The sequence below is a fragment of the Oryzias melastigma genome, linkage group LG17 (assembly GCF_002922805.2).
Source record: "Oryzias melastigma strain HK-1 linkage group LG17, ASM292280v2, whole genome shotgun sequence".
Lineage (NCBI taxonomy): Eukaryota > Metazoa > Chordata > Actinopteri > Beloniformes > Adrianichthyidae > Oryzias > Oryzias melastigma.
Window position 1 is genome coordinate 2,625,329 of NC_050528.1, and position 10,712 is coordinate 2,636,040.

Genomic DNA, 10,712 nt, shown 5'->3' on the forward strand with positions numbered 1-10,712 from the left:
TGGACATACTGCCCCCTACTGGAGACCCTCCCTCCTCTCATGTTAGAGTCCTCAGTGTTTATGGCCGCCATGTTTTCCACAGAAACATTTTAAGAGAAAGTAATCAGTTACTCTAATCATGAAGTAATCAGTTACTCTAATCATGAAGTAATCAGTTACTATTCCACATTACAAAGTAATCAGTTACTCTAATCATGAAGTTATAAGTTACTATAATCATGAAATAATCAGTTACAATACCACATTACAAAGTAATCAGTTACTTCTAACTCTACTGAAGAAAACAGAAACTAAAATCATGATCTTCACTAAAGTTCTCGTGTGTTTTTGATTTGTAGTAAACAGCATCTGAGAACAAAAACTCCAGTCCAGTTTAGCTTAGTCCAGTCTAGTCTAGTCCAGTCTAGTCTAGTCTAGTCCAAACTAGTTTTGTCTAGTCCAATTATTCCAGTCCAGCCCAGTCGTTCCCAGTCCAGTGCAGTAAAGTTTATCCTAGTTAACTTCTTCTGGTTTAGTTGAATAGAGACTTCCATCAAACACAAATTCTTGTCTTGAGGGTCAATATCGTGATTTTCTCAAGTCTTTCAGAGTAAACTCTACCATATATGTGATCATATACCACCATTGGAACACTGAAGAACACATTATTTATGAAATATCAGTCATTCTTTTTGAATTCTTCTCCTGGAGGTAAGACGCCTCGATCTCTGAGGCTCCGCCTTTTTCTCCTCGTGGGTGCCGCCCATTTCATGACGTCAACCTAGAGCCGGCCTCAGCAGAACATCAAAACATCTGAACTTCTGCAAAGAAGTGTGTTCAGATTGTGTTTAAGATGAAAGTGTTTGGTTGATCACTGCTAGCTCAAGTGGAGGGGGGGTGTTAGCTTGGGGGCGGAGCTCAGAGCGCAGGTTTTTAGAGGAATGTTTAGTTGCGTGAATACTTGAGGAATGAACGGTAATGGTTTAGAACCAGAAGAAACAAAGACGACTCAGAGAGTCCACCTTCATAAACGTCATGACCGTTCCTCTGCTCCACGCTCTCCGTCCGTCCTGTCAGACGTTTAGCTCAACCGAGTGTAAAAGCATCCAGAGCTCCACAGACATGAGCGAGCGGTTAGTCTTCATGGAGCATCAGAGACTCAGCAGAACCCCAGAAAGACCAGACCACGGTCTTCATCACCTCCTCAGAAGATGAAGACAGTTTGGAGGCTCTAAACTCATGGAGAAGAAGCTGCGTGATGACAGCGTGTCAGACCCTGCTGTTGCAGTCCGGACCCCCCAGGAGAGAGGGGCTGCAGCTGGAGACAGACCCGAGCCCCGGATTGGTCGGCTCCTTCAGGAATGTGGCGCTCCCGGCAGGAATGTGGCGTGGACCATCGGAGAGTCTGAATGTCTGAGGAGCATTCCAGTCTGGACAGATGACCCCGGGGGGGGTGTGAACGCCAACAGTCCTCCAGAAGATCCATGAAGATCCAGTTAGAGTGGAATTCTGAGACTTCAGAGAAAGTTTAGTGAAACTTATTAATGTCTTCATTAACTAATTAACCAGATAACTAATTAACTCATTCATCCGAACTGAAGCGGAGGTCAGAAAACTCCTCAGCTGAACTGGAGAAGATTTTCAAGAAAAAAAATGTCATCTCTTATTGGGGGTTAATGGGAGGGAGGGGGCAACGAATGAAAACAAAACCTTCTCATTGACAGTGTGAAACCATTGACAGTATATAGAGATGGACAAAGCGCCTGTGACTTCACCATAGGAAATGTGTACCTCTGGTTCCAACGGAAGGAAGTCCATTCAGCCGCTAGTTTTCAGCAATAGGGACGCCGCCATGTTGGAACCAGATGACGTTAGTAAGCAGTGATTGGTTTGAGTCGGTCTGAACCATCGTTTCTATGGCAACCACTCTCACCAATCAGGAGTGAGCTTGTTGGAAAGCCACACCCCTTCCACTGAAATCAGATTTCGAGAAGCTGTCAATCAGACATTCAAGGCGGGGCCAGCAGGCACCACATGCTTTTATTTAGGCTCCTGATTGGTGAGTTTATATAATAAATACTTGTTTCATGACAGTGAGATAATAACTGGTTATGAGGAGAAAACGAGATAATAACGAAGGATGAAGCGTCCCGTCTGTCTGTCCCACACTGAGATGGCGAGCCTTCATCTGTTTTAAGTCTCTTTATTTTGTGGTTAACAACGGAAACAGAAGAACACAAACCCTCAAACCCCTCATTCCGTCTCATGCTCCGGCCCTCCTCCCTTCATTTCCAGGTGGATTGACAGAATTCAGGGCCGACGAGAATCGCTGCGTTCACTGAACTCCGGACATTAGTGGAGCCACTCGGCCAGCTCCGCCCACCACTATACTCATGTCATTTTTATACCGACAGCAAAACAAAGCAGTTAGTCAGAGAAAATGTCGACACTCTCTAATCAATGGATTAAATATAGATCAGGTTTTTATCTGATAAACGGCTTTTTTTAGCTGCCGAGATCCAGAGCTCAGAACCGTGTTAAAAATGATCCGATCCAGAACATTTATCCTGACCAGCAGAATGACTGATACCAGCTGGTTATTTCTCTGTGGAAGTCTACGGGACTTTAGCTTCTTGGAGCCACTTCCTGTTTGGAACGTTGGGGGGGGGGTCCCATTAAGGCTCGTTATTGTTAACCCAGGAATCCTGGAACCTTTAAAGCCGCTCTTCGTCCTCGGGCCGTCCCGATGGTTTCCACTGGCCTCTTCCTCACTCCCACCTGCCCTCTTCAGTCAGGACGTCACGTGCCCCCCCAGGCGCTTCCATGGTCCTCCACCACGAATAGAAGCGTTTCTCCTCCTCCCTCAATCATCCATCCATTACTGCTGCAGCCGCCCGCGGCGGTCCTGCTGCAGGAGCGCTCATGAATGCCATCGCCGCGTTACGCAACCGGCAGAAAGGAAGGAAGAGCCGCACTGAAACGGCGTCCGCTCCACTTTCTTCAGATCTTTTTGTCCTCTGATGAAACGGCGCCCCGAGCTGCACTTCCTCTCTTAGTGTCACCGGGAGAACAGGACTTCCTGTCCGGAGCGGCCTCTGCTCTGCATGCAGTCATGAAGCCTGAACTCTGAGGACGCCATGATCCGATCATCATCAGAACCATCAGAACCTCCTGCTCTGCTCACCACACGGTCTCTACTTTTACTGATTTCTTTGGTAATTTCTGCTGTTTAACGACGGATCAGTTCTGATGTCACTCATCTCTGGTTCTGAGAGTCTTTTGAGGAGAACCGCGAGCAGACGGGTCAGAACATCCACGCCGGTCCCAGCAGAGCATCCTGTCCTAGATCAGGGGTCCGTAAACGTTTCGGATAACCAATTATTATTAACCCTTTCAAGGATCTTCACAGAAGAAAGTCACCAAAACAAAATACAAATAATCCTTTCATTCTACGACAGAGTATCTGGACCAGTTTACAAGCAAATTATTTTTAATTATGACTTTAAATCTTCACATTTACAAGAAAAAAACTCAGGTTTATATTTAATTGTGGCCCTAAAACTCTGTCGCGTAAAGGAAATAAACAACACTTGAAGAAATAAAAATAACCCCAAACATTCACTGTAATCTTCACAGGAAAAATGATAAAACATTTTCAAAAATCAGGGCACAGACTGCAGAAGACTGGAATCCGGGTCTCGATCTCATGGCTAGACTGAGGGGGAAAACACAATCACTCTGATATTGTTCAGGGGGCGGGGCCAAATATGGAGGTGGGCTGAATTTGGGCCGTAGTTACCTGTCAATGAAACCCAATGAGACATTTGTTTTGTGATACTGGACTGTATAAATAAAGTTGAACTGAATGAACTACTATTACGTTCTGTGCCCCCCCCACCCCCCCTTTGGTCCTCGTGTCCCTGAAAGGTCAACGATTTACCTGATCCTGTCAATGCCCATAGACGAGAACACACACACACACCTCTTCAGGTGAGCTGAAAAGACCCAGAAAAGAGGGCGTGGCCTCTGCCTCACCTTTGTCTGCAGGTCTGTGTGACTCACAGAAATACAATACCCCCCCCACAAGCAGGTCCAGACACACCAGCCTGTGTGAGTGTTCACGTGTACGTGTGCACGTGTGAGGAAGGGGGGGCCGTCACTCCTCTGCTGCTACACAGAGACTCCTTCATGTGATGTGTTTACTCTGGGGGGGTTCTGGTCCGACCCGACCCGGGTCCTGTTCAAACACGCAGCAGGAAGCTGAAGCGGAAGAGATGAAGGACAGGAAGTCTCCGTCACAGAGAACCTCGTTTATCAAGCTTTGATTAGTTTAAACGGATATCAAGTGATTGAAATCACAGTTTTGTTTCTCTATCAGTAAATCAGGAGAATTAGGAATAAAATCAACAGCATATTTCTGATCCTGCAGCATCAGCCTAAAGTAAAAAAGCTCAAATTTCATCCACTTAAATAAAAACACAACAAATCAGGACTTCAATTCTTCCATCTTAAACTTGATAATGATCATAAAATAAAAGTAAATCTGAATTTTACACAAAGTTTAAAATGTCTTCAGTCTTTCCTAGAAGTGTCGTCTGTGTCCAGCAGAGGGCGCTGTGGCCCATGTTCTTAAAGTCTGCTTTAGAAGGATCAGAACGATGAAACCAGAACCAGACCAGAACCAGGATCAGGTCTAACTGGGTCAGAGAGTAACCAGAATCAGGGAACAGTTCTGTTTGCTGGAGCCAGAACCTGTAGGTTCGGTTCTGTTTCCACCAGTATGTTCAGCTGCTTATCTGAGCAGGAAGGTTCTGGAGAGTTCTGGTGAGTTCTGGAGAGTTCTGGTGAGTTCTGGAGAGTTCTGCTGAGCAACGCCTCATGTGTCCTTGCGGTCCTGCAGGTTCTCGGCGCTGCACCACGCCGCGCTCACCGGAACCACGGAGCTGCTGGCGGCGCTGCTGGACGCTCAGGCCACCGTGGACATCAAGGACAGCAACGGTGAGCGGACCCGATCAGAACCGACGGTTTACTGGTCTGTAAAGAACTTTCCTTCTGGTTTTCATTCAGGTTTCTGTCGTTTCAGATTAGAAGAAGAATCTCAAACATTTGAAAATATTCACAAAGCAGAAATGTGACTTTTTCCATTTTTATCTTCAGAATGAAACGACAGAATTCTGAGAAGGTTTGCTTCTTGTATGGAACCAGAAAAGATCAAACGTTCTTGAGAAGAAAAGCTTCAATGTGGTTCAGATTTCGACAGAAACTTTAGTAGTGCCTCTGAAACGGGTCTGAAACTCTTTTTGGTTCAGGAGCCGCCTGACGTCAGCGGGCCGGACCAGAACATCAAAACATCCAAGTGGTTACCTGTGATCCTGATTAAAACACCCGAGGTTCTTAATGATCACTCATTCATTCAGAGGGCAGTGGATTTAATATAAAACAGATCTCACTTTCTTAAAAAGGTTTGTTCAGTTATATGCAGATGGAATATTTTACTGTGATAACTGTGATCAGTGATAAATTAAAGTCCCAAACATTTGTGAATGTTAGAAAGTTATCCTCTGCATGGTTTGTCAATCTCAGGATTCTAATCCAGTGTAGCAACACGTTCCAATTCTGTTCAAAATACACAGAAATGTCCAGAAGTCTTCTCCTGTTGGCTGCGTTCTTCGCTCCCCCTAGTGGTGGAATGGTGCTTTGCAGTTGTATCTTAAATAGCCAAAACTCGCCACAGGAATGGTTAGAAACCTGCGTCCACTGCACCACAGGACGCTGGAGATACAGCAGCACACACACCACACAAACACTTTGATCATGTTTGTCTTGAACATAAAGGTCCACAGATATTTAAACTCAAGTAAAGGTGATTACAATGTTGAAATACGTCATCTTAAATAATCATTTTAACACAAAGGGCCCATACCATGATGCTTCTCAGATGACTGTGTCCATATTTCTGATCTCACCTTTGACACTAAGAACACTTTTTAATGAAATGTGAGTTATTTTTTAGTAACTGATCTCTGAGGCTCCGCCTTTCTCTCCTTGTGGGTCCCGCCCATCATGACGTCATCCTAGAGTCGTCAGCGTGTCACCGACCAGAACAAACATCCAAACTGTGTTTCAGAATGAGAGTGTCCTGCTGATCACCGTTGGATCAAAACAGAAGAAACTCTGAGGTTCTTGGAGTGACATAATCCACTAAATATAGAGTTTCTCTCATGGAGTAAACGTTAAGATTGGACCGCATAACAAACCATCTTTTCTCATTCTGTTCAAATGTTTGATGAATCAAAATGTGGATATTGAAACAAAAATAGGAAGTACAAATAAAGTTTTATTTTGAACTGTTAACTGCTTTATATCAGATAAGTTAAATAGTTTAGTGAGTTTTTCCTCCAAACTTCTGTTGTTTTTTTGTCTCTTTTTGAAACAAACTTTATTTTGAAAGGATCCACAAAAAACAAACAGAAAGTTAAAATAAGATCATTTGTTTGTTGATTTACTTTTTTTGTCTCTTTTATCCTTAATTCATTGATTAGATTATAAAAACAATTGAACTTTCTTCACGTTAAACTTCTCCAGATCATGTTTCCTGTGATCCAGATTCAATTCCGATGTGTAATCTGCTAACCGGATTACGATTCTCCGTGTTTGGCGTGCAGGAATGCGGCCGCTGCATTACGCCGCCTGGCAGGGGAAGGCGGAGTCTGTGCTGACGCTGCTGCGCTCCGGCGCCGCCGTCAATGGCGCCTCTCTGGACGGACACATCCCGCTGCACCTGGCCGCTCAGTACGGACACTTCCAGGTGGTGAGTCCCAACGACGGGAGGCTGGTCGGGGGCGGAGCCAACGCCCAGCTCATGTAAAACCCTCCGGGGGCGGGGTTAAGGAGATGGTTTTAGTCTTCCAGCTTTATTCTGGCTCAGATTCCACCACAGAGGTCAGAGGTCGTCACCCCCCCAGGGGGTGTGATAGAAGCTTTGGGTTGAGCTGCTGTGTTTGGTTTCACGGTTTTGAAGCTCTACCTGCAGACGTTCCCGCTCTGACGCGGCGCCGCTGTCGTTGCAGTCGGAGATGCTGCTGCAGCATCAGTCCAACCCCTGTCTGGTCAACAAGGCTAAGAAGACTCCTCTGGACCTGGCCTGCGAGTTCGGACGAGCCAAGGTGGGTCTGTCACTGAGGGGGGCGGGGTTATGAGCAGGAGGAGCGCTCACTATCAGGACAGGGTCACATGACCCACCTGAGGATTCTGGGTCGTCAGCAGAGGGCCATGTTTGTAGGTTCTCCTCATTTTCCAGCATTCTCAGAACCTTCTGATCTCGTGGATCTGTTCAGGATCTCCTGGATCAGAGCCTGAGGTTCTGACGGAGTTCTTCTGGACCTCGGAGCCCGTCTGACGCGGTTCTCCTGTCCTCCTGCAGGTGGCGCAGCTGCTGCTGAGCAGCAACATGGTGGTGGCGCTGCTGGAGGGCGAGAGGAAGGAGCCGACGGACTCGGCCTTCACCACGCCGCTGCACCTCGCCGCTCGCAACGGACACAAAGACGTGATCCGGTGAGGCGTCCCGACATCTGAGTCGTGCTGTGAAGAGGTCACCTGAGGACAGTCAGGGCTCCTCCTCCAGAGGAGGAGCCGTTAGGGAACGAGACGGCCTCCAGACGGCGGCGCGTTCACCGCGGACGTCTTTGCTCAAACGTCGTCAGACGTCCTGAACTTCGTCCAAATTAAAGTTTAAAAATTGTCAAAAATGTTTTTGCTGGAAAACCTGCAGGACATGGAAACTGTTTTTGGACCTTTTGGGCTTCCGTAGATCCTCCAGAAGATTCTCCCGTTTCATTTAGATTGCTTTTTATTATTTGTGTTTATTTTTCCAGGCTGAACCAATTAAGAACTGCATTTTTATTTTCACCAGAATCTGTGGTATCCGTGGTAACCGTCAGGAGGGCTGAGGCAGGGGGCGGAGCCTGTTTCACATGATTCTTTTGTTTCAAATTAAAAAGAACTGGATCAGCAATTAAAGAACCAGAACACCTCAGAACTTCCGGAACTGCCTCCATCTCGGCTGTCCTTGGCGGGCCAGCGGTGGGGGGGCGTGGTCATCTGGACCACACAGGGTTTAAAGGAGGAAGTTACTTGTTGGAGCGCCTCCTGCGTCCCACTGGAACCAGAGGACCAACCAGCGCGAGGGAACCTGAACGGCGCAGTGGATCTCCTCCGGTTCTGTTCTGGTTAACGTGTTCTGGCGGGTCGTTCCAGGCTGCTGCTGAAGGCCGGCATCGACATCAACAGAACCACCAAATCCGGAACCGCCCTCCATGAAGCCGCGCTCTACGGGAAGACCGAGGTGGTCCGGCTGCTGCTGGACGTGAGTAACCACAGGAAGTGGGCGGGGCCTACTGCCGCTTTCCTCTCCGCCCACTTTAGTCTGTTTCAACAGGTTGGCTATTGTGGGCGGAGTTTGTTAGGTTTCCATAGTTAACGCACATTTACTGCTTGTTCGTCTGTGCTCGTGATCCGTGCACGGACAGGAAGTGACGGCGCGGTTCTTCCTGCAGGCTGGAGTGGACGTGAACATCAGGAACACCTACAACCAGACGGCGCTGGACATCGTCAACCAGTTCACCACGTCGCACGCCAGCAAGGACATCAAGCAGATGCTGCGAGGTCAGGATGGCTGTAGCCCCGCCCACCTGGAGCTAACCAGCAGAGAATAGAGTAGAACATGATAGAATAGAATGGAACATGATAGAATAGAGTAGAACATGATAGAATAGAGTAGAACATGATAGAATAGAGTAGAACATGATGGAATAGAATAGAACATGATAGAATATAATAGAACATGATAGAATAGAATAGAACATGATAGAATAGAGTAGAACATGATAGAATAGAGTAGAACATGATAGAATGGAATAGAACATGATAGAATAGAGTAGAACATGATGGAATAGAATAGAACATGATAGAATATAATAGAACATGATAGAATAGAGTAGAACATGATAGAATAGAATAGAACATGATAGAATAGAATAGAACATGATAGAATAGAATAGAACATGATAGAATAGAATAGAACATGATAGAATAGAGTAGAACATGATAGAATAGAACATGATAGAATAGAATAGAACATGATAGAATAGAATAGAACATGATAGAATAGAACATGATAGAATAGAATAGAATGCTGTGTTGTCCTCACACTGCAGCAGGACGACATTAAAGTCTGTAACAGTTGAATCTTTTCTATCTTTTTGACAGAAACGAGTCTTTACATTGAAGCCATGATACTCCCTCCTCCGTGCTTCATACTAGTTTATCATATGAATCGATGTTTTGCCTTCATGATGTCTGTTGTTCTTCCTGCTCGTGAGAACGTCCCTCATGTTTCGTCTCACGCCGTCGGTTCCTCCACAGACGCCACGGGGATCCTGCAGGTCCGAGCTCTGAAGGACTACTGGAACCTCCACGACCCCACGGCCCTCAACATCCGAGCTGGAGACGTGATCATGGTGAGGAGCTCCCTCCTGACCCAGGTCTGGTTCTGGTCCAGGAACCGGAACAGTGAGAGTCAGAAGTTCTGCCCCCCCACTCAGGTGGAGGGTCCAGTTGTCATATACAGTCAGTGGTTTGATCAGGTTCTTTGCAGTGAAATGAAACCCTGAAGACTCTCAGCTTCTTTGAGGCTGAAACGTGTTTCTGAAACGCTGAGCCTGACCTGCAGCGCCCCCTGCAGGTGCTGGAGCAGCACATAGACGGCCGGTGGAAGGGTCACATCCACGACAGCCAGAGAGGGACGGACCGCGTGGGCTTCTTCCCGCCGTCCATCGTGGAGGTGATCAGCAGGAGGAGCGGTGAGTCCCGCAGCTTCAGGACCCTCAGCGGTTCTGAAGCTGCGGTCCGGTTCTGAGGTTTAAAGGTGTTGTGGAGGTTTGCTGGTTTGTTCTGTTTGATGAATGCAGGTGAGGACTCACCTGTTCAGGTAGAAGCGTGATCTGTCGTACAACTATCCGTGCTTCCTGGTTTCTTGATAGAAACTCTGTGAGGTCTTCGTCTAAAACATGTTTGTCCCGTTGACCAGCAGGGGACACCGTCCCAGGACTAACATGGCTGCTTTTAGGACATTCCATGCTCCCCCTCCCCCCTCCAGCCTGCATCCATCTCTCCATCCAGACAGCAGACTGACCCCCCCATCTCTAACCACCAGCCTGATAACCCCCCCTTCCATCTTCCTTCCTGTCTTGCCCTGTAGGGGGCACTCTCTCCCGGCACGCCTCCCTGCCCACCCAGCGCCAGCAGCTGCTGTCCAGAGCCCCCCTCTCCTCCAGCCTTAGCTCCGCCTCTCACACCGATGACTCCTATACACTGTTTGCCCCGCCCACCCATGTGGCGTTTCCACTCGCCAACGGCCTCACCGCCGCCACAGGTACACACCCACCCGGGGGGGTCGCCAGGAACTCTGGGGGCTTTGTCACACCTGTGTTCACCTTCCAGTGTAAAGAACACAAGGTGTTTGTTGTAGCTGGAACTGTTGTTACCACATGACACAGTAACAATGCAGATCCTCCAGAGGGACGAGTCGGTCGTGAAAATGAGGAATAAAAGATGGATGGATGATGGATGGATGATGGATGGATGATGGATGGATGGATGATGGATGATGGATGGATGGATGGATGATGGATGGATGAAAGGATGATGGATGGATGATGGATGGATGGATGATG

General features: G+C 47.4%; 1 protein-coding gene across 1 annotated transcript in view; it reads left to right on the plus strand.

The window, feature by feature from the left end:
- The window catches only part of LOC112139422 (caskin-2), a gene marked incomplete in the record, with an annotated part of 32,345 nt that overhangs the window by 12,422 nt on the left and 9,211 nt on the right, over positions 1-10,712 (plus strand). The window contains 9 exon segments of the mRNA XM_024262218.1: positions 4,880-4,977; positions 6,645-6,790; positions 7,050-7,145; positions 7,403-7,533; positions 8,236-8,344; positions 8,535-8,643; positions 9,403-9,497; positions 9,722-9,839; positions 10,238-10,411. Coding sequence (XP_024117986.1) covers positions 4,880-4,977; positions 6,645-6,790; positions 7,050-7,145; positions 7,403-7,533; positions 8,236-8,344; positions 8,535-8,643; positions 9,403-9,497; positions 9,722-9,839; positions 10,238-10,411 — 1,076 coding nt within the window.